We start from the raw sequence: 24,197 nt of genomic DNA on the forward strand, positions 1-24,197 counted from the left end.
GGAGTGTCAGCTTTGAAAGTGCAGCTCTGTTTGTGATGGGTTTAGCAAAATCTGGTTGGACATGGGAATAAATTTCTGGATGCTTTGGTCGGTGTCAGGCACAGGTTCATGGCAAAAATTGCAGATATTCATCCTGGTGCTAACTCATTTTTTTCATCCCTATGTTCAGCAGTAGGTGCTGAGGAATGGAAAATCACATTATTGTGATGTTGGTTGTAAAGATGTTGCAATCATAAAGCTGAGAAGATTTTTTGATGAGACGTTTTTGAGACAGTTATCAGTGTTTCAATATAATTTGATGGTCAAGCCAAGCTAGACCACTGTAGGAGGTGAAGCTAAAGAATAGTTTGGGTTGAAAAGGACCTTTTAAAGGTCCCTCATGGAAAAATGAAACTGATACCTCAGATATAGGTTTTTATGAACTTTTTTAGTAACGATTTGCATTTCCATAGAATTTAGATGCTTTGGTTAGGCTTGATTTTCCATTCTAGCAGGCAATAGCCAAGGTAGGTCTCAGTCATGCAGGTCTGAAGTTGAGACTGATGTGGTTCTTCACTTTATACCATGGATTTCACCCTGAAAAATCCTCTCTGACTTATGCATGAGGTGTTTTCCAGCTTTCCAAAGCCAGTCTCATGGTTCTCAGATGGATTTGATCAGGAAAGGCTTTGCTTATCACTTGTGCTTGTCAGACCACACAAAATGGTTACTGGAGCTGCTGCCGTGGTCCCACATTCTGCTCCTTTTGAACCCCCCAGCCCTGCCTGTGCACTTCCAGGAGGAGATGAGGGATGAGGAAGCCACAGAAGGTGCCACAGCCACCCTGCAGTGCGAGCTGTCCAGGGCTGCCCCCGTGGAGTGGAGGAAGAAGCACAAAGTGCTCAAACCCAGTGAAAAATACACCATGAGGCAGGAGGGCAGCAGAGCCCAGCTGCTGGTCCATGCCCTGGAGCTCAGGGATGCTGGGGAGTACACCTGTGTGTGTGGAGAGGAGAGGACAACGGCAGCACTGACAGTGCACGGTAAAGGGCATGGAAACGGGACATTTTTGGGTGGTGGTTGTCTCTCCTCCTCTGCAAGCCTCAGTACTCACACACCACGAGTTCTTCCTCTAATCTTGACATCATTAATTCTGTTTGTAACAGATTTCCTTCTTTTTATTGTGGTTTTTGTCTAATTCTCACCATGGTTGTAGTTCCATTGATTTTACTAAATTTTTCCCTTTCTCTTGTTGGTGCAGGGCTGTATTTCTTTTTAAAGGCTGAAGGATGTCACAGATTTGCTTTTTTTTATTCTGTTTTACTCATTTTCACTTGAACCTAAACAGATGGAGCAGCAGAAACATTCATAGCTCTTTAAAAGAACAATTTTATTTCAAGTTGCATCAGGATTTGACAATTTAACAAATAATGATAAGAAAACTTGGTTCAGTGTAATTTTCTTTGCAACTCTGACCAAGAATAATGCTGATTTTTATTCAGGTACTCCAGAATACTCAGCATTAGAGTAGAAGAACATTTCACAGTCCTCAGCCAAATTAATCTGCTAACTTCCCATGGAAGAGAGGGAAACTTTGTTTTCACTATTAACACAAGACAGTCAGAAGTAGTTTCAGCCTCTTTCTCACCTGGAAATCCAGGAAGTCTTGAGTTTAGGGAGTTGAGTTTCTTTGCTTTTCTGCCCATCTTTGTATTTTATGATAAAACATGGATTGCTTCAGTCTTGAACTTCCAATTTAACCATGAAAACTAGAATTGAAAGGAACTTGTACAGGCCAGTCCATCCTTGATCCCCAAGTCACCATCATTACTGCCAGGAAGTTCTTCTTTATATCAACAAAAGTATTTATTGAACTGGCTTAAGTAATTAGTTCTCATAGAAACAGAGAAATATTTGGATGAAATTTAAACCAAGAAGCAATGGGACACTCCAAGTTACACATCTCAATTATGAGGATTTATTTGCATCAGACTTGAACTTTTTGACTTGAATTTTCTCCACGAACTGTTGTAACCCCAAATCACTCACTGCAGATCTGCTTCTTCTTGTACTTATGTTATTGACTGTTCCTATATATTTTCCATCTGCCCTTGCTGAGTTGAAGCTTATTTTATCACCACTACTTCATACAAATCTTCTGTATCTCAATCTAGTTTAAAAAAGGGTTTTTACCCTTCCTCCCTTCCCACCTTGAGATCATCTTCAAAATTAATGAAACTTTGCATTTCATTGTCCAAGTTGCTACAGAAAATGCTGAATAATCCTGAACTCATGCTAGTGAGAAACTCTGCTCAATTCATTCTTTCATTGTGAGTGTAAACCCCAGTCCAATAGCCTGTAACTGTGGTTTTCAGATTAGTAGCACTTCCCTTCTGTAATTCCACCTATATCAAAGTTGAAACTTTACTAAAATAATAATAATATAGAACATATAATTTGTCCTTCTGTCAAGGGAGCTTAATCTATACCAAGAAAAAATTACCCTGGTCCACTCCTTCATGAAGAGAAAAGCTCTTGGAAAATCTGAGTTTTTCAAAGAATTGAGTTCATAATTCTTCAGATTCTCTCTCTCTCTTTGTCTATGACAAGCATTATGAATGGGATTCAGCTTCAAGACTGAAGAGTATTCCCAAATTCCCATTTTTGTCAATGGAGACCTATCAAACTCAGACCATGGGAATCAGGGAGACCTCCAGCTCATTTTAAAGCAGACATTTACATTTGGAGCTCTATTGGCTCCACTGATTTTACATAAATGTTTTTTCTTTCTTTACTCTCTGGGATTTTAGAATCTCTGTTTACATAACAAGAACTAAATGTGTGTATTTCCAGCTGAAATATATTTTTCACCTCTTAGTTTCTGTTTTTTCCATACTTGAGGAAAATCAGCCACTCTTTGATTTCTCCAGTGTCACTGTCAGTGTCTGAAATTGGTTGTGCCTGCACCTTAAGAATTCCAGGACAAATTTCATCACACCAAGCTGCTTTGAGAATATATTTATTTAAATATTCTCTAATCCTTTTTTTTCTTCTTTTCCAAGCCATAATTTCTATTACTTCCTTAATTAAAAGTAGCATTTAATAATAATGAAGAAAAAGGAATTAAACACTTCAGCTTTCCCTATGTCCACTCATCATCAACTTACATTCCTGAAAGAGAGGCAGACCAACATCTCTCTTGTTGTTTTCCTTCCTTCTAATCTATTTACAATAATGTCTGCACAGTTATCTCCACATCCTTATTCTCAATTATTTCTTTCTTGCTGGTCAGGGTCAGGAGTTGGAGACCATCTTCTCAAGCTCTTTCTCAGTTATTTTATATCCAAATGTAGTTCCCACCCCATTCCAAAGATTTAGTGGTGTCATCCCATCCTATTGCTTCCACATACTGCCACATTTCCAGCCAGTCTTACAGTCTGAATAATTCTCTTTGTTGTTCCAAAAGGGATGAAGTGTCAGGAAGCGCCTGAACTTCCCGGGGTGAGGGAATTATGGCAGATTTCTGCAGTGGCTGCATCATCCTTCTCTTTCCTTGTTATTCCTACCCAAGCACTTTCAGGATCTCTCTCTAATTCTTCTCTTCAGTCTTATCCTAACTCTGGGCTAGGTCTGAAGGAATCCTTACATTGTAATTTAAAAGGTTATATTTTTTTCCTTTAGCTTTTTTCCTGATCAGGGTGTAACCTGTTGTATTAATCTTCTAGGCTGGGTTATACTGAGAAAGTTGCAGTTTTGACCATACATAAAGTTTCCCCATTTTTACTGATTATTTTCCATACATCTCTGAACCAATCAGCAAATTCATTTAATATTTGCTGAAAGAAATGACGAGACCCTTTTTGTCTATGATACAAATCGGCATTTTCCTTCTGTGAGATGATTTTCATGTCAGTGACCAGGCAGGGATAGATATTGGTGAACATTGTTTATTTTGGTTGCCAAGAGCTGCTTGTCATGAGAACCTTTGCTGCTCTGTTTCTCAGCCCTTCCTGCTCTGTTCAAAGAAGAGTTAAGAGATGAGGAGGCCAAGGAGGGTGAAGCAGTGACTCTGCACTGTGAGCTGACCAAACCTGCCCCAGTGGAGTGGAGAAAGGGACACACAGCCCTCAAACCTAGTGAGAAATACAAAATGAGGCAGAAGGATGTCACTGCAGAGCTGGTGATCCACAGTCTGACCCAGAGTGATGCTGGGGACTACACCTGTGTGTGTGGGGAGCAGCAGTCCACAGCTTCCTTGGCAGTACATGGTAATGACCAACTCCATCTGGATGCCATCACTGTTGAGATTATGGTTTGAATTGTTTTTATCAACATGGTCATTGTTATCTGTGCACAGTTCCTCTGAGTCTCACCTTGCATGGCATGACCAGGAGGATGAATTTTGTGATTTAGGGGTAAAACCTTCTGAAATTCCATGTGCAAAGTGGTTTTAGGACCAGATTCCTGGAGCAGATGTGAGGTCAAGCCTGAAGACACCTCCTCACCTGATGCCTTGTGCAGGCTGACCTAGAACAGAGGCTGGGCAGAGCTAAAGAATAAAGCAGGGATTTATTAAAAGGTCCTCCATGGATGCACCTTGGGCAGCACAAGAGCCCAGCCAGGGCTGCACCCAAGATGAACCAAAATGGCCCCAAAATGCACGAGGCGCTCCGGGGTCTCTCCCTTGGATCAGTTCTGCTCCATTTGCATCTTGCACTTCATTGTCCCATTCCAGCTTTAGCCCCTGCAGTCCCACCCTGCTTGTTTTTCTCTCTGCAGCCCACGGTGTTTGTGCTCTTGGGGCTGAGATTTGGATCATTTGTCCTTGGTGCCCAGCTGGAGCAGGAATTGTTTTGTCTCCCTGCTCTGTGCACAGAGCTCACCATGCCCTGATGTGAAGCTCAGAGCCACACACTAAAGCAGCACAGAATCTGAAAATATAAAAGCTACAACCTGAGGCATCACAGCCATGCCCTTACCTGCAGGCTGTGCTTGCTGCTCCCTTTAACCCTGTTCCCATTGCACCCCCAGTGCTGCCTGCAGCCATCCAGGAGAGCCTGAGGGACGAGGAGGTGACCGAGGGTCAAGCGGCCACTCTGAGCTGTGAGCTGACCAAAGCTGCCCCCGTGGAGTGGAGGAAAGGCAGCACTTTGCTCAGAGCCAGTGACAAGTACAAAATGCGGCAGGAGGGCACGGTCAGGAAGCTGCTTATCCAGGATGTGGAGTTGAAAGATGCTGGAGAGTACACGTGTGTGTGTGGAGAGCAGGAGACAACAGCGGCCTTGATAGTGCATGGTAAAAATAATATATCTGTATTATTGTGGGTTTCTATGCCAGCTCGTTGATTTGGTTGTGTGTTCACCTGTGGCTGAATAGTTTCTTTAAATCTGTAAGCTCTCTGTAAGGTCTGGTTGTATCCAGGCTGCTTTTCTCTTTCTGCCTTTTGGTTTGCCCAATGTCTCAGAATGATGAGGAAAACACCCTGTTTCCACCCTAAAGTGTTCTCTGCTTCTGTACCACCCCACCCCTCCTGTCACCTGTGTGCCACATGTCATTTTTAATGTCCTCTGTGCATTTTGTGACCTTCAGCCCTGCCAGCCCTTTTCAAAGAAGACCTGAAGGACCTGCAAGCCATGGAAAGTCAAACAGCCACTCTGCGCTGTGAGCTGAGCAAGGCTGCAGCTGTGGCATGGAAGAAAGGCAACAAAATACTCAGGGCAAGTGAAAAATACATCATGAGGCAGGAGGGTGCCCTGGCAGAGCTGGAAATCCATGACCTAGAGCTGCAGGATGCAGGAGATTACACCTGTGTGTGTGGGGAGCAGCACAGCACGGCCTCTCTGACTGTGAAGGGTAAATGTAGATTATCGTCCATTTTCTGTTCCTCTGACACCCCCATGGAGGGTCCACCTGTTGTGAACTTGTGCCCAGGTCTTGTTCAGGTGTTTGGTTTTTGTTTGGTGCTGCTGAAAAGGGAGCTGAGCTCAGGAATGTCTCTCCCTGCAGACGCACTGCTGTGTTTCAGATTTAAGGGAATTGCACTCAGGAAATGTTAGACCAGCTAAGATGTTCTGTCCTGAGATAAATCCTTTGAATTCTACCTTAAATCTTTTACTTTGGCCTGTCATCTCAGCACTTCTTGTCTCACTGCTGGATTCGGTTTTCCAGATCTTTGTGATGCCGTGTGCAGGCTTACCTAGAACAGAGGCTAGACAGAGCTAAAGAATAAAGCAGGGATTTATTCAAAGGATCTCCTCCATGGATGCACCTTGGGCAGCACCAGAGCCCAGCCAGGGCTGCACCCAAGATGAACCAAAATGGCCCCAAAATGCACGAGCGCTCCCGGGGTCTCTCCCTGGGATCAGTTCTGCTCCATTTGCATCTTGCAGTTCATTGTCCCATTCCAGCTTTAGCCCCTGCAGTCCCACCCTGCTTGTTTTTCTCTCTCCAGCCCACGGTGTTTGTGCTCCTGGGGCTGAGATTTGGATCATTTGTCCTTGGTGCCCAGCTGGAGCAGGGATTGTTTTGTCTCCCTGCTCTGTGCACAGAGCTCAGCATGCCCTGATGTGAAGCTCAGACCCACACACTAAAGCAGCACAGAATCTGAAAATATAAAAGCTCAAACCTGAGGCATCATTTGTAGTGATAACCTCAACCCCCTGATTTGGCCAGATTTGAACTTCAGCTGAGAATTCACAATGCTGAGCACTCAGTTTAAATACACTTTCTATTGGCTTTCAATCCCCAGCCCTGCCAGTGCTTTTCAAGGAAAAGCTGAAGGATGAAGAAGCCCAAGAAGGAGCATCAGTGACTCTGAGATGTGAATTAACCAAAGGAGCTCCTGTGCAATGGAAAATAGGGCCCAAAGTGCTCAAAGCAAGTGACAAATATCAAATGAGACAGTCTGGCACCACTGCAGAGCTGGTCATTTGTGACCTAGAAGTAAAAGATGCTGGAGATTACACCTGTGTGTGTGGTGACCAGAAGACAACAGCAACCTTAACAGTTCATGGTAAAAAGAACTTATTCAAATTGATAAATATCTCTTGAGATAGACATACTTCTGAAATGTAGTAGTTTCTTCTCTGGGTCAGTAGTTTTTTATCCCTTCCTCTTCCTTCATTCTATTTCTTTCTGAGAAAGAGTCGCTCATGGTGAATTTTATGGTCGTTATTAATCTGTCCTTTGAAAGGAGAAAATTAGAAGTAAGTTTCCTTCTCTGCAAGTCTCCTCTTGGATATTTGCATTTTCCAGCTCTGACCCTGTAGGTCACTTCAGTCCACCACAGTTTCTCCAAAACACCCAGCTCTGGGCTGTGAGGTACCTCTTCCCCAGGAACTGGAGAAGGAGAAGTGAAGGTTGGGGCACCAGAAAGAGGAGGAATTTATCTGGCCATGGTTTTGTTTTGTTTTTTGTTTCTGTTTTTGGTTTTTTTTTGTTTTGTTTTATTTTTTGGGTTTTTTTTGGTTTTTTTTTTTTTTTGAAGGCTCCAGATTCTTTAAAGAAGTCAGACATGCAGAGTGAGACAAGTGTTATCATTCCAGAGCTTAATTCCTGTAGGTTGTTTTGCCTTTGAGTTATGATTTCCAAAATGAGCAGTAATAAGAATCTCAAATTCTTATTAGGTGTAATGGCCCTTCAAACTTCAGTTTAAAACCAGGAGTAGTTTTATTTGGATATCTGTCTGCTTTTGTATAGATGGGGCTGTGACAGTTTAATAAAAAAACCCAGAAACTTACAACAGCAGCCTCCAAAAAATGACATTTGTGTGGGTAAAATAGTTCTGTATCCAGAAGTGTTATTTGTGAGTGATGTTGATCTGAGGTTTGGATCTTTCTCTTTTGCTCTTTCACTATAAATAACAACAAAAACCCAGGGAACTGACCCCTCAGGGTGACTGAAACCACATTGCACTTAAAGAAAGACACTTTCAGAGTTTCTGAACTTGGTTATGGCTTTGAATATCTATAATAAGCTGAAAAAAAGGCAAGAGGGGAAATAATCTCAAAATAGAAATGAGGGGTTTAATTCTGGTTTTCTGCTGTCCCTTTGTCCATGTTGCATCCTCCAGCTCTGCCAGCACTCTTTAAGGAGGAGCTGAAGGACCAGGAAGCAGAAGAAGGTGGAGAAGTGTCCCTGCTCTGTGAGCTCTCCAAGGCTGCTCCAGTGCAGTGGCAGAAGGACCAGAGGATCCTCAAGCCAAGTGGGAAATACAGAATGAGGCAGGAAGGGCTGAAGGCAGAGCTGGTGATCCATGGAATAGCTGAGGAGGATGCAGGAAGCTACACCTGTGTGTGTGGAGAGCAGCAGACTACAGCTGTCCTGACAGTACAGGGTAAAGCCATCCCTGACCTCCTTTCTCCTGCTGCAAACCTCTGTCCTCTACTCTGAGCTGTTCAATTTTCCACATCTGTCTCTTCATCCTTATTAACTGAGCTTCCATTCAGTTGAAAATGTTCCCTGCCCTTCCTCCCTTGCAGGCTGTGGAAATTGGAAAACACCTGTCTGCATTTCTCTGTGCCATCCTTTTGCCTTTTCCGTTCCTTAATCACAAGCTTGCTCTCCTTTCTTCGTTCCCTTCTGCCATTCCTTTCCTACCATGTAACCCCACTGTTCTTTGGTCTTTTCTTTCCTGCATTTCTTCTCCAAACCGCAAATCTGTTTATTCTTTGCCATTCCTTTCTGGAATTCTCATTACCAACCATTTTAATAGAGGGAATAAGGTGTATCCAGAATAAAGCTCTGTTAGCTATAAGTTCCTCTGCACTAAGTTGTGTCCATTTTGGGTTTTGTGCTCATCATCTCTGTCCTGATGCCCAAAGACAGATTTCCATTAGGAGACTGATTTTTCTAAGGAAAGAATGAATTCTTTCTGTGACCTCTTTCTGGTCTTCCTTTGGAAGAACCATTGGCTGGTGTTTCAGCTTAACACTGCTGGAATGGGAAATGTGCCAAATCAGGGCTAAGCCTTTTTTCTAGCCTGGATATTTTAACTAAGTCTCTAATACCGCACACTAATTTTGAGATCTGAGCTATCCAACTTTGTTGAACAGATGAAATATCTCATTATCCCACCTGGTTAAGAGAGGGATATAATTGAAGGTCACCACATTTACTTCAAGGATGCAAGTTGCAATGGGTACAAGAATTATGTTAAATGGGAAAAATGTGTTCTGAGACAAGAAGCCAGGGTGGAATTCAGCAGCTGGAGATTTGCTTTGGGGTCAAGAAGAACCTGTGAGTCCTGGATGCTCCTCTTCAAGGATATCTCAAGGAAGAAGGAGTGAGGATGAGTAAGGAGCTGTGTCAACAGAGCACAGCAGGGCAGCTCTGAGTAGGAAAAGAGAGTGCAAAGCCATGGAGTTCATGGAAGACACCAGTACATGTGAATTGAGGAGCTCAGAGCTGGTATTCTGTTGTTTTCTGAGGAGGAAGCTGGTAGAAAGCAGGTGTAAATCTGTTGTGGACTGTGCAGCTTTGCTGTAGGAAGCCAGGGTAAATCCAGAATGATTAGGATGTTTGTTCCCACGAGGATGTTTTCATTTCTCTTTCCTCTCTTTCTGGCTGATGCTCGCCCTTCCTTGATAACTTTCCTCTGCCACAACCTTCACACCTTTTCCCTGTCACTTCCTCACCCCTCCCTGGAGACACCCTCAGTTTGTAACACATTTTACCTGCACCCTTCAGCTGTGCCTCCGTTTTTCCAAGAAGAAATGACCAGCCAGGAAGGGGTAGAAGGTGGAACAGCCACTTTACACTGTGAGCTGAGCAAAGCCCCTGCCTGTGTGCAGTGGAGGAAGGGCCAGCACATCCTCACCTCGGGCCCCAAGTACAGCATGAGGCAGGAGGGACGTGCTGTGGAGCTGCTGGTCCATGGGCTGGACCTGAGTGACACTGGGGACTATTCCTGTGTCTGTGGAGACAAGATCAGCACAGCTGCACTAACAGTTCACGGTAATGTAATCCTTGGGGTGAATGTCCTCCAAAGCTGCCCAAATCTCTGTGATCTGTGCCTGTCCCTTTCTGTTTGCTTGGGCTTTTGGTTCCTTTCAGGGTAATGTAATCCCTGGGGTGAATGTCCTCCAAACCTGCCCAAATCTTTGTGGTCTGTTCCTGTCCCTTTCTGTTTGCTTGGGCTTTTGGTTCTTTTGGACTCTCTGCGCTTCCTCCTTTTGTAGAATTGGGAAAAACATTCCCTGCTGGTGTTTGTCCCCTTCATCTGTGCTGGTTCATCTCACTGTCCTTGCCCTGATCCAGTGGCCAGGGAAGCTGGGGAAAGTTTTTCCATCGTGTTCCGCTGACCTGGCTCAGGGCTTGGTGTTGCCCCACGAAACCTCTCTCACCAAGCTTCACTTTAAGGAACATTCGCCCTCTCTGTGGTAACTCTTTTACTCCTCAGTGCTGCCTCCAGAATTCAAGAGAGAGCTGAAGGACCTGGAAGCTGGGGAAAATGGCACAGCTGCTCTGCAGTGTGAGCTGACAAAACCTGCTGAGGTGCAGTGGAGGAAAGGGCAGGAGGTGCTCAAAGAGAGCAGAAAACATGAAATGAGTCAGGATGGGGCTGTTGCAAAGCTGATTATCCACGAGCTGGAGGAGGAGGATGCTGGAGTTTACACCTGTGTGTGTGGAGATCAGCAGACAGCTGCCACGCTGACAGTCAATGGTAAAAAATCTAAAAGGGAAAAGGCTAATAGTTTCTGAAAATTAAAATAGCAACTGCGGTTTAGTGTTGCTTAAGAAAGATATTGTAATGGATGAGGTGTGCAGAATAGCTTGGTCTATGCAGCTCATGGAGTGGCCAGGCAGAAAATGGGAATTGCCATGCAGATCTAAGTGCATTTTTTTCTGTATTTTGCTGTCAGAATAATCAAAATCTCTCCTGCAAGTGACCTGCCTTAAGAGGGCATCTGAACCCTTAAAATTCCCTGCCTTAAGAGGGAGTATGAACTCTTGCAAGTCTCTGTATCAGGAGGGAATCTGAACTCTGAAAATTCCCTGCTGACCTTCAGAACACTTCCTCAGTGATCAGGGCAGCACACTGGCTGCTTTTACAGCAGGAAAATTCTTATTCTATTTTTAGATCATAGATTAAGTTCTATATATTTCATGGCAAATGTAACTTCTTGAAATCCATTTCTTCTTGTATTGTATTTGCGGGGACCCCCATGGCAGGAAGGAATGATGAATCTGACTCCATGTTCTCAGAAGGCTAATTTATTATTTTATGATACTATATTATATTAAGAATACTATACTAAACTATACTAAAGAATACAGAAAGAATACTTACTGAATGCTAAAAAGATAATAATGAAAACTCGTGGCTCCCTCCAGAGTCCTGACACAGCTTGGCCCCAGTTGGCCATTGAGTCAAAACAGCTCTCAGCAGAATCCAATGAAACAATCACCTGTTGGTAAACAATCTCCAAACACATTCCAAAGGAGGAGAGCACAGCAAATCAGATAATTATTGTTTTCCTTTCTGTGTGAGGCTTCTCAGTTTCCCAGGAGAAAAATCCTGGGTGAAGGGATTTTTCTAGAAAATGTGGATGCCACATTCTTGCTCTGCAGATATTCCTATTACTTCTCTGGGCAAATAGCTTCATAGTTTGAATCTAGAGTATTGAGGTTTAGCAACATCTGGGAAAAAAACCCCAATCCTCTGTTGGTGCTTTCATTTTCCCTCTACATCCTTTTTCCCAAGCCCCAGCTGCAGCAGGTCCAGGTCATATTTCTATTTTATAGCCCTACCAGCCCTTTTTAAACAAGAGCTCCAGGACACCGAGGCAGAAGAAGGCGGCACAGTGACCCTGAGGTGTGAGCTCACCAAACCCAAGGCTCCAGTGGAGTGGAGGAAAGGGGATGTCACTCTCTACCCTGGTCTGAAATACGAGCTGAGGCAGCAGGGCTGTGCTGCTGAATTGGTCATTCATGACCTGGAAGTGGAAGATTCAGGAATTTACATCTGCGACTCTGGACACCAGCAGACAACGGCTGTGCTGGCCGTGCATGGTAGGCAGTGGTGATCCTTGGCTCAGGAGGAGTGCAGTGAAAGGAGCTTTTCCTGGTGCTCTCTGCAGCCTTTGATTTGTTTTGTTGCTGGTCCACGCTAGAATAGGTGTTCTTCGTGGGTGTGGCCCACAGCAAAGAAGAAAGGTTCTTCTTGTGGTATCTGGAGTGATTAATGGCAATTAAAGCAATTGAATAGGTTGGGTTGGAAGGGACCTTAAAGATCATCCATTTCCATCCCTCTGCCATGGGCAGGGACATCTTCTACCAGAACAGGTTTTTCAGAGCCCCAACCAACCTGGCTTTGAAGGTTGTCATGATGTAAAAATACGCTGAACCCTGCTGCCTTGAGTGCAGGGAGTGTGGCTGGATATAGGAATGGGATAAGGGATCCCTAATTGGATGTAATCCTGCCTGGGATGGTAAGAGATGCACCAGTTAGGGGATAAGGGATTTCCAGGATCTATGAATGTGCTGCATTGTTACTGGAGGCTTTGAACTTTAGGTGCAAATGCTGACTGCAGACAACTTGAATCCACACTGTGTTCCTTCACTTCCTGTACCATCCTTAACTGAAATCTGGATTTCCCCTCCCATTTATCTCTTCACTGGGATCTCTTACCAAGAGATCAATACTAACTTGATGTTTTGTACATTGATAGAAGCAGAAGATTATTTGGGGCAGAAATTCTCTGTTTAATATTGCAAACTCACAGGCTTCTATTCAGGGACAGGGATCTGTGTAAGAGAGGCCGTTCCCGGTGATCTTTGCCTAAAGCATCCATACCTGGCATGGAAACCCTTCCATAGGAAAGTCTGACTCCTTCAGACCCCGAACCAGGCCATTTTGGTGACCGCTAAGACCAGATCTTGCCTAACTTTGCCTGTCCCCACGTCTTGGTTCGTTTAGTGTTTCAAGAAAGATTCTGCCAAAACAGTGAGCTGCATAATGCCCAGGATTATGGAATCATTAGAATAAACCATACCTGAAGGATGATGGTAGGACTGGATCCTTCTTGCACTATAACACTCTTGAAACGTTTTCCTCTCAAATTTTCCAGCGCTTCCCATCACGTTTAAGCAACCTTTACAAAATAAGGAGTTTGAGGAAGGAAGCACAGCCACGTTCTGCTGTGAGCTGTCGAAAGCCAGTGCTGCAGTGGAATGGAGGAAAGGAGGCGTGGGGCTGCAGCCCAGCCAGAAATATGAAATGAGGCAGAGGGGATGCCTGGTAGAGCTCTTGATACACAACCTCAGATTAGAAGACACAGGAGAATACAGCTGTGACACGGGGGATCAGGAAACCAGGGCAGCTCTGAATGTGAAAGGTACGTGGTGTGAGCTGACTCCTCAAGGAACAGGTTCCTCCAACAGGCAAAACAACCATTTCAATAGGAATATTTTTAAGTGCATTATTCTTGTTGTCTATGAATATTTTATTTTTCATCTGATATATTAGGATTTTTTTTATTTTTAATAAGAATGGAAGAGGATGATTCTTTGTTCTTCCAGTGCTGTGTTTGAGTTTTAGGCTCTAATAGGAAATACGTTCAAGCTTTGTGCCTGAGGAGAAATTAAAGAAAAAACAATGATTTAACATAACATCTGGACATTTCACAGGACATATTGCTTGAATATTTAAAAAGAATATTTTCTTTCAAATACTGGAAGAAGAGAGACAACGACATCCCTGACCTCTCAAGGCTGTCTATGGAGTTTTGAAGTTCTTTGCTCTTGAGATCATTTTTAGATCAACTGAGGGATAAAATCTTGCAATGAATTCACCACTGTGAAGGATTTGAGTGAAGGAACAAAGGAAATAAATGTTATGGGTGCAGATGGCTTCTTCTGATGCAGCAAGATCTCCTGGTTGTGCCAGGAAAATCAGAAAAACATGAATCCTACCTAGGAATATCACAGTGAAAAGCAGAGTATCTTGTTCTCCAGGAGTCAGTCTGTGTTAACCAGGCTTCACTAAAAGATCCTGTTGATCCTTTTCTTTTCTCTTTTAGCTCTGCCAGTTCTTTTCCAAAAGCAGCTCAAAGATGAGGAGGCAGAAGAAGGAGCCCCAGTGAAATTCCAGTGTGAGCTGACAAAGGATAACGCGGCCGTGGAGTGGAGGAAAGGCACCATGGAGCTCTTCCCTTGTGCCAAATACCAAATTAAATTAAGTGGGCGCACAGCTGAGCTTGTGATCCATAATGTAGAGCCAGAGGATGCCTCTGATTACACTTGTGACACAGGAGACCAGCAGAGCACTGCAGTCCTCAGAGTGAATGGTTAGCACTGCGCCCCTGGGCTGGAGGAGAAGAGGCATTGGTGGAACTGTGTGAAAGGTGTTATTTAATCCAAAAGTTAAGATAAGGAGGAAAAGAGCTGCCCAGTCATAAAGCAGAGTACAGAGAAGTGGATCTGGTGGGACAGGGTTCCTGTTTGAGCCTGTAAAGAGTGCAGTGCACTGACCCCTTCCTCTGATAAGATAAGAGCAAGGAATTCTGCGTCATGGGGATTTTGAAATACTGACAAAACTTCTTTTGGCACTTTGCAATTTTGCTGGTTCACTTGAATCAATAGCAAAATCACACATCACTTAAAAAAAGCATTTTGTGGTTGCTATTTTTAATCTCCCTGTGAAGATCCTGAGAATGCTGGGTTTAACCTATCCAGGAGTAATGTCTGTGATTGATCACAGAATCACAGAACAGGGTCACAGGTCCAGCCTCCCTGCTCAAACAGGGCCATACCAGCACCATCTAGGAAATGTTCGTGTTTGTCTCAAAGTTGGGTGGAATTGTGGCTTTGACCTAAGCTGTAACCTTTCAAACAACATATTTTTGCTGACTCTGACTCAAAAAGCAGCCATGGGGTCAACTATGGGTGAAAGAACCTAGTGATTGCTTTACCTGTCTCACAGTAGTGTTTTTACTGGAACCACGGGCACTGAGATTCCTGTTTTCCCAACAGCTCTCACACACCCCATGGATATCCCCTCCTTGCTTCCATCAGTGACAAGCTGTTTTCTGAGCCGTTCCATGATCTACTTCAATAAATGTCCATTTGTGCATCATCTGGAAGGACTCAGTGATGATGATCTGGGTCTTGAAAAGACAGCTGAGAAATCAGAAATTATTTTAAAGCTTTACATTATTTAGCTCTTGAAAATCAGGAGTATTTCTGTAAAAGTCAAAAGATTTACACTGGTTTAAACAGAAATTGCCAGGTTTTGCTTAGTCAAAACCTTTGTGTGTTGGAGTTTCCAATATGCTGAGCAGATGCATAAAAGGTGTGATGTGGATGCCTTGGACTTTATGGGATATAAAAATATTTGGGGAACTTTCTGATCCTATGGATATACACAATATAGGTCTGTTTATAGGGGGAAGAAATGGGTTTATTATCATATCACCACTTAATGCAAAATTGTACTGCAGCAGCAGAGCCCGGGTGCTGTGTGCTGACTTGTGCAGAGCTGGCATTCAAGCAGAGAGCTGATGCATTATTTATTTCTCATTTCACAGCCATCAAACCCCAGCTGAAGCAGCAGCTGAGGAACGAGGAGGTGGAAGTGGGAGGAACAGCCAGGCTGCGCTGCGAGGTTTCCGTCAGCAAAGCAGAAGTGGAGTGGAGGAAGGATGGAGTCCTGCTGCACCCCAGCTCCAAGTATGAACTGTGGCAGGATGGGACCCTCCGGGAGCTCCGTGTTCACCACCTGCAGCCCGGGGATGCTGGGGAATATTCCTGCAAGGCTGGAGACCAGACAAGCTCTGCCAAACTCACCGTGAAAGGCAAGGCCTGTTTATTGGAACAAAGAGATGTCTGAGATTTCCCAATGTGATTGAGTTAGATACACGCACATTAAATGAGTTCTTCTGTATTGTATTTGCAGGGAAGCCCCAATGAAGGCAGGAATGATGAATCTGACTCCATGTTCTCAGAAGGCTAATTTATTACTTTATAATACTATATTATATTAAAGAATACTATACTAAACTATGCTAAAGAACACAGAAAGGATACTTACAGAAGGCTAAAAAGATAATAATGAAAACTTGTGACTCTTTCCAGAGTCCTGACACGACTTGGCCCTGATTGGCCATTGAGTCAAAACAACTCACAGCAGAATCCAATCAGACAATCACCTGTGGGTAAATGATCTCCAAACACATTCCACGTGAGCAAAACAGAGGAGAAGTAAATGAGATAAGAATTGTTTTCCTTTTCTCTGAGGTTTCTCAACTTCCCAGGAGAAAAATCCTGGGCGAAGGAATTTTTTTCAGAGAATGCGAATGCTACAATTGTGATCAACACGAAGCATAGGAAGGGTATAATTAAAAAAATTATAAAAATGAAATTAAAAATTGAAATTAAATTAAGAAAAAATAAATGAAATTAAAATGAAATTTAAAATTAAATTAGAAATTAAAATTTAAAAAAATTTAAAATCTTATGGTCAGTGGATGAACCAAAGCAAAGATTGACTTGGTGGACAGGAGAGGATAAGTCAGCTGTAGTCTATGACTTATGGCTTGGAATATTTGCTTGACATCATGTGCATGGGACTGAACAGATGGTCCAGCCCCAGCTTCCAGTCACGTGGCAGCTGCATCTGGCCTTAATATCATTGCAGAGCTTAGGTTGGACCACTGGTGTGGAACAAACACCCCCAGCATCTCCACGGGCTACTCCATGTCATAGATCCCCTGCACATCACACCCAGCTGCAGCATTTCTCGTGCAGATGGTGACCTCAGTTGTAGGAATATCCACTGTGCTTGCTCAGAGGGAGACTGGGCTGATTTTTAAATGGTTTGACTCGATGATTTTAGAGGTGTTTTCCAACCTTAGTGATTTTATGATTCCTTTGGTATTGCCCAGTGGGTTTGGGGTATTTACAGGTTCTGCCTGCTGGGGGTTGTCTGTCTGATCCTTGCACAGGTGTCCTGGAAGCAGGACTCAGGCAAACTGCAGTGCAGAAGCCCTGTGCTCACACCAACCCAGTGAGTCCTGCTGGGAGGACAAAGCCAGCCAGGGCCTCAGCCAGTTTGGAGCATCAGCATGGAGTAAATGCAAATCTTTTCACAGAAATACAATAGAGAGGGTCAGGCTTTAACATTATCCTGTGAAGATGTCTAAGTGTAAATGGAACAAATTTCAAAATCCTGATTTTGAAATTTGGATTTTTCAAAATCCTTGTTCACCCAATCAAGCGTAATTAGAAAAAAAAACAATATGCAACGTGTCTCTTAGCAGGGACAAGTGGTAAAGCCACTACAAATGACAAAAGTCATTTGTCCTGCTGCCAAGTACTCTGAAAGCAGAGTTTGAAATGGAGTTTGAGAGGCTGTGCTGTTCCAGGTGATGCACAAATGTTCAATTATTCAAGTAGAGCATGGAACAGCCTCCCTACCCTTGAAGGACAAGGTGCTGAGCAACCTGGGCCTGCTTTGAGCAGCGCTTGGAGCGGGTGACTCCCACATCATGGTTCCATGATTTGATCCGTGCTTTCCCTTTCATTTCCCGTGTCTGCCTCTTTGCAGAGCCTGACGTGACCATCGTGAGCGGCCTCAAGGACACGGTGGTGGCCGAAGGGGACGATGTCACCTTCAGGTGCCAGGTTTCCCACGAGAACGCCAGGGACGTCGAGTGGAAGCTGCAGGATGTGGCTCTGCAGAACAACGAGATGAACGAGATCTCAGTGGAAAGGGGCAAGGTCCACACGCTGACCCTGAGGAAGGTGACAGAGCAGGACATTGGCACCGTCACCTTCCGGGTGGGACCCCACACGTCCACAGCAGAGCTCAGGGTGAAAGGTGAGGGCTCCCTGTGCTGTGGAGCAGGGCCAGTGGGAACAGGGGGTGCTTTGCTTGTGCTGGCAGCAAATTCAAGGCCAAAATTCACCCCTTGTGTCTCAGGGGTACTTGTGCTTCAAAGCATCTGTGGCTGGAATCACCAGGGATGAACAGGGGACATTTCACCATCTTCTCAAAGCTCAATGATTCCTGGAGAAATTACTAGCTTGGCTTCACTTCTTGGATGGGTAGACCTGTAATTTTCATTGCTTCCACCATCATTTCTAGAATAATTGGGTTTGGAGGGACCATTTTGCCCAATGCCTCTACATCTTCAACCAGATCAGGTTGCTTAGGTCTCTCCTCTCCTCTCCTCTCCTCTCCTCTCCTCTCCTCTCCTCTCCTCTCCTCTCCTCTCCTCTCTCCTCTCCTCTCCTCTCCTCTCCTCTCCTCTCCTCTCCTCTCCTCTCCTCTCCTCTCCTCTCCTCTCCTTCCTTTCTCTTTTTCTTCTTTTCTTCCTTTCTTTCATTTTCTTTCTTTTTCTCTCTTTTTCTCTTCTCCTTTCTCTTTTTCTTTCTTTCTTTCTCTAAACATTATTTTGGTTAAATTCTCCATCCAAAATCCTTCTCCTTCCCTCTTAGAAGCTTCTTTTAACCCCTCAGTAAATAATACAGAACAGAAGTCAGAGGGGTTTTTTTTTTAATACTCAACCATTCAGCTGTAGCTTTAACACCAAGACAAAGGTTCCTGGAAAACAAAGCAAAGCAAACAAAGCAAAGCAAACAAATCCTTTGCTTTGCTTTGTTTGTAATTTCAGTGCCACCTCCAGTCTTTAAGGAGAAACTGCAGAGCAGGGAACTGCAGGAGGAGGACACAGCTGTCCTCTGCTGCCAGCTTTCACAGCCCAGTGCTGAGGTGGAATGGGAAAAGGGCCCTCAGGTGATATCCCCAAGCTCCAAGTATGAAATCAGGAAGGAGGACTGATAAATCAGTCCATACTTGAAGGATTTATCACTAAAAACCAGAAGGTTCTGGCAAATACACCTTTGATAACAGAAATGAACAAACAGCAGCCACTCTGACTCTTATAGGTGGCTTGTGTTGGGTTTTTTTAAGATAAGAAACTTGCCCCACTCCCTTAGTTAGGCTCTGCCAAGAGTATCTTTTCTACTGCCCTTGATTTCAGATGTGCTGTGCTGTCAAAAGCAGCTGAGTGCTTTTGCTTTTGGAAGTCCTGTGGTGTCTTAAGTAAAGAAAATGCAGGGACCCAAGTGTGGGAATTACTTCCACACTTTGAGACCCTGTGGCCTCTCTCTGGTCACTCAGACAACCAGACCTGGAGCTAAAATTAAGATAGGACTATTTCTGACAATTTTAAACATCCTTTGAGCTGCAGTTCTGCCTGGGAAAATGGTGATCCAGGTGAATTTGTTCAAACTTGGACACAACTCCAGCTAATGGGCAAGGCACCTAAATGCTTCTAGTGCCAAAGATCTTAAATAGATGTAATGTGACATATATCTGTATTTTTTGAAATCTGATCTGATACAAATACAATATCAAGGTGACTTTTTCTGAGACACACAATCAGGAAAAACAAAGATGAGCCAGGATATTGTTAAATCCCACCTTTTGAAAGATCCCTGAGGGCTCTCCCATGAAGGGGATGCACCTGCCTGCAGTCACAATGACTCCACAACTCAAGGATACCAGAATATTGCTGCTGTAAGCAGATCCTCTGATGGCCAATGTGTGTCTCTCTGTGTGGTCTCAGCCACTCCAGCTGAGAAAAAATCCTTTTCCAGTCCTTGAAAAAAATTCCAAACCCAGGAAGCTGAGGAAACTTGTGCAGTTACACTGTAAATACCAATTCAGCCAATTGGCTGAAAAAAAAATATATATGCATATATGTGTACATATATATAGTTATTAAATATATATATATTAAATATATATCAAATATAAATATTAAATATATATATTAAATATATATTAAATATATATATGTACACACACACACACATATATATATATATATATATATATATATATATATATATATATGTGTGCCACTGTGGTTCTTCCAGGAACTGGACTTGAGGAGCTAAACTTCTACATGTGGCACTTCATAAATCCACCCATCAAAACTCCACCTTGACCCACCATCAGCACAGAGACTGCCAGGGTTCCTTTCTCTGCTGGTCTGGTTTTCAAATAAGGAATATTATAGAAAGGTTATTACAGAAAGGTTCTCCAGGCCCTCTCCCAAACACACAAGAACTTGGATACCAGGAGTAGGCTTTTGAGATCTGGTTTTGGTACCCATTTGGAGATACATGCCCTGAGATGCTCAGAACTCTGTATCCACGACAATTCCTGTGCAAGAAGGAGCACAATCCTTGAGGTGCTCAGTGTATGAGCACTGTATGCAGTGTTCAGTGACTCTTCAGGAGTGCAGAGTGCTTAAAGCTCCTGCAAATCCAGCATTGTTGGACAATACACTTGTATTAAAGGTGTTTTAAAGACTTTTATTCCATTTTCAGACTCACGAGAAGGGTGAGACAATACAGATGTTATAATTCATGCCATCACAATCAAAAGCCAACTATTTCCTAATTAAAATACACTCTTGTATTGTAATTAGGAAATAGTTGGCTTCTGATATTGTTTCTTGGCCTACCAGCTTTAGCCACACCATGCTGAAAATGCCTTAAAGCCAATCATCTAAAATTAGCCCTCATAGGTCCCACTACAATGCATCTTTAATAGTTCTATTTCTAAAAAGTGTTTAGTCTTATTTGCAACGCAAATTTTGAAACTTTTTTCTACTCCATTTCTAGCTCCATTTTCTAGCTCCATTCTTCTTATTTTGAAACTTTTTTACTAGCTCCATTTCTCTCTGAACAATCTCTGTCCTATTGCATGGCGTTTCTAAGCCAGCATTTCTCATCTCAAAGTTTGCATACGGATGCACATACTATGTGGACCTTCTGTCAGGCTTTGAGAACTTTCTACAAATCAATTTCCCACCCAGCACCCTCTGTCATTCCTTGTTTTGCTTTCAAACTAACTTTGGAATTGAGTTTGAACCAAATTTAGGATGGCACCAGAGTTTCATCAAGCACAAGCCTTAGTTACGCGGTCAGCAATGACACCTGAATTTTCCCTCTCTGATTTTTCTTGATTTAGCTTCTCCAGTCACCTTCACACACCCACTCCAGAACCAGCAAGCTGAGGAGGGTGGCACTGTCACTCTGAGCTGTGAGGTGTCCAAACCCAACACTCCTGTGCAGTGGAAGAAGGGGGGGACAGTGCTGCGAGCCAGTGACAAGTACAGGATGCGCCAGGAGGGGGCCGTGGCTGAGCTGACCATCCACAACCTGAGCCAAGCTGATGCTGGGGACTACACCTGTGACACAGGGGACCAGCAAACCACGGCAGCCGTGCAGCTGAAAGGTGGGGCTTTGCATGGGGAAGGGCTGGGCACAGCTTGGCACCACTGCAGAGACACAGGATTGACTAATTTGGCAGCTAAACCTCATCCTGAAACGAGGATCTCTTCACAGGGCTAAGAACTGTGTCAGTTACCTCTAGAAATGGGTCTTTGGTCACTGATTCTGTGCTATAATGATAATTAATTTTCACCTATGAGAATATTTTGACAATTTTTTCACAGCACCCGTTATAATTATATTAAATATTTATTGTGCACGCAGCACAGTATAACTTGCAAGCTTTTAATACACATGTAGACATGAGTCATGCATCTGTAGCATTGTAATATGTTGCTGGATGCCTGTGTACCTATATTTTTATGAGTTTAGAATCACAGAATGGTTTGGGTTGGAAGGGACCTTCAAGGTAATTCAGTTCCAACCTTCCCAGGTTGCTCCAAGCCCTGTCCAACCCAGCCTTGGACACTTCCAGGGATCCAGGAACAGCCACAGCTTCTCTGGGCACCCTGTTCCAGGGCCTCACCATTCTCACAGGGAACAGTTTCTTTCTAACATCTAAGCTAACCCTGTCCTCTTTCAGTCTGAAACCATTCCCCTTTTTTCTGTCACTATCTACTCCTATTAAAAACTCCTTCTTCCTCATTTTTATAAGCCCTCATAATCCTTCTCTTCCAAGCTGAACACGTCCAGATTTATTATTTAGGGCCTCAAATAACAACAACATAGTGCTGTCAGGAGAGAGCCTAACGACATGTTTAAGCCAGGAAGCATCCCTTGAAAGCAGATCTCAAACTCTGTTGCCCTTTCCATGAAGAAGCAGCAGCCACCATCGTGGAGGGGCTGAGGGACGTGGCCACGTACGAAGGAGAAGACGCGGTGTTCGAGTGCAGGCTGTCCCAGGAAGCAGCCCAGGATACCCAGTGGTTCCTGGGGGATGTTCCCCTGCAATCCAACGAAATGAATGAGATCAGAGTGCAAGGGACACGTCACAGCTTGACCTTGAGGAAGGTGACCCTGGAGGACTGTGGGTCCGTCAGTTTCAAAGTGGGGCAGCATTCGTCGGCGGCGCAGCTGAAGGTGGAAGGTGAGCAGCCTCTCAGGATGAGGGGTTGAGCAGGTACTGGCAGGCAGTGCTTGGACTTCTGGAGAGGTGTATTTGGGATTAGGGAGCCTTGGAAATTTTGGGAGATTCTGCTAATCTAATTTAGCAATTTAGAGAGGCACATCTGAGCCAGTCGTTCTAGTTGTTTTTGTTGTACATGGAATGAAGATTAACATCCTTCGATGTTATTTGGTATAATAATTAACATTAACATCCTTTGATGTTATTTAATATAATAATTAACATTAACATCCTTTGAAGACCATCCAACTACGCAGCTGATCGCATGTCACAATCAATGCTGAAGAGTGTCATGAATATACTCTGGACTAATCTCCTACTCATGATGCTTTCGGATCATATTTACAAAGAAAAAGTCTGAAAGCTCTGAAAAACCTTTCTTTTAAGATATATAGAAGGATTTTTGAATGATGGCCCGCTCCAATGCCTCGTGCTGCTTGTTCCTCTTGGACCTGGTTCCAAATGTAACCACAGACCCCCAGCTCTGCCCTGGGGGTGATGCTGGGTGAGGATGCTGCAGCAGCGCTGGTCCCCTCTCCCCACAGCTGCCCCAGTCACCTTCGTGAAGGCTCTGCACAACCTGGAGCTGCAGGAGGGTGGCACTGCCCACCTGTCCTGCGAGCTGTCCAAGCCTGATGTCCCCGTGGAGTGGAAGAAGGGCACGTCTGTGATCCAGCCCAGCCACAAGTGCAGCATCCAGCAGGAGGGCAAGGTGCACACGCTGCTCATCCGCGACCTGAACCGCGCCGACTCCGGGGAGTACAGCTGCCACACAGCTGCTGGCAAGACCACGGCCAGGCTGGAGGTCAAAGGTAGGGTTCCTCTGTGCCCGGCAGAGGTGAGAGAAGGGAAGATTGATTTTGAGAGCTCTCTGCTTCAAGAGAGGCACTCATCAGTGGAGCAAGTGCAGCAGAATCCACCAGGTTTGTCAGAGGGCTGGAGCAAATGAAGGACATGGACAAACCCTGTTGTGATAGGACAGGGGGTGATGGTTTTAAACCAAAAGTGCGACGATTTAGATTGAGTATAAGAAGGATTTTTTTTTTTACAATCAGGATGGTGAGGCCCTGGCACAGGCTGCCCAGAGAAGCTGTGGCTACCCTGGATCCCAGGAAGTGTCCAAGGCCAGGCTGGACAGGGTTTGAAGCACCTTGGGATAGTGGGAGTTGTCCCTGACATCGGCAGGGTTTGTTAAAAGATGAAATACCTTCTAATTTAAACCATTCTGGGATCTAAGTGCAAGCAGAAGCAAAGGCAGCTGTGTTTGATAACTGGGTAAGAGAAAATGGAAGGGGGACCTTGATGCTCTCTGCACCTTCCTAGTGGAGATCTACAGAGGAGAGAGGCACAGAACTTTCTTGGAGGGTTCAGTAAATAGATGACAGGCAACAAGTGCAAGCTGCAGTGATAGAAATTCAGATTAGAAAAAACCAGAATTTAACATGAAGGGGTGGTCAGACTTTAGAACTGAGATCAGAGGAGTGGAGGAATCTCCATCTATGGGGTCCTCCCAAAGTCCTTTCAAACCTTAATTATTCTGTAATTGGTCTTTGGCAGCAAGATCTGAAGCCTTGGATTGTAACCCTAGATTTGTATATTCTGTATATATTCTAATATAATCTACATATATTATTCTCTATATTAATAATATTTATATAATATATTATATATATAATTCTATTTTGTATATTATATTATACTGGTCTACATATTCTATATATACTATTATAGTCAATATAGTTGAATTTTCTGATATATTCTATATATTCTAATATATATTAATATATATTATACACATATATACACATGTATTTTTATGTGCTTTAAAATATTTTTTAATTTT

General features: G+C 43.8%; 1 protein-coding gene across 1 annotated transcript in view; it reads left to right on the top strand.

Moving 5' to 3' along the window:
- OBSCN (obscurin, cytoskeletal calmodulin and titin-interacting RhoGEF) overlaps positions 1–24,197 on the top strand; it is a 159,326-nt gene that overhangs the window by 81,172 nt on the left and 53,957 nt on the right. Inside the window, 16 exon segments of the mRNA XM_030971157.1 lie at positions 759–1,022; positions 3,984–4,247; positions 5,011–5,274; positions 5,569–5,832; positions 6,728–6,991; positions 8,051–8,314; positions 9,667–9,933; positions 10,379–10,642; positions 11,725–11,991; positions 13,050–13,316; positions 14,001–14,267; positions 15,507–15,773; positions 17,525–17,797; positions 20,966–21,232; positions 22,046–22,315; positions 22,900–23,166. Of these exon segments, the coding sequence (XP_030827017.1) occupies positions 759–1,022; positions 3,984–4,247; positions 5,011–5,274; positions 5,569–5,832; positions 6,728–6,991; positions 8,051–8,314; positions 9,667–9,933; positions 10,379–10,642; positions 11,725–11,991; positions 13,050–13,316; positions 14,001–14,267; positions 15,507–15,773; positions 17,525–17,797; positions 20,966–21,232; positions 22,046–22,315; positions 22,900–23,166 (4,260 nt within the window).

The sequence above is a fragment of the Camarhynchus parvulus genome, chromosome 2, assembly GCF_901933205.1.
Source record: "Camarhynchus parvulus chromosome 2, STF_HiC, whole genome shotgun sequence".
Lineage (NCBI taxonomy): Eukaryota > Metazoa > Chordata > Aves > Passeriformes > Thraupidae > Camarhynchus > Camarhynchus parvulus.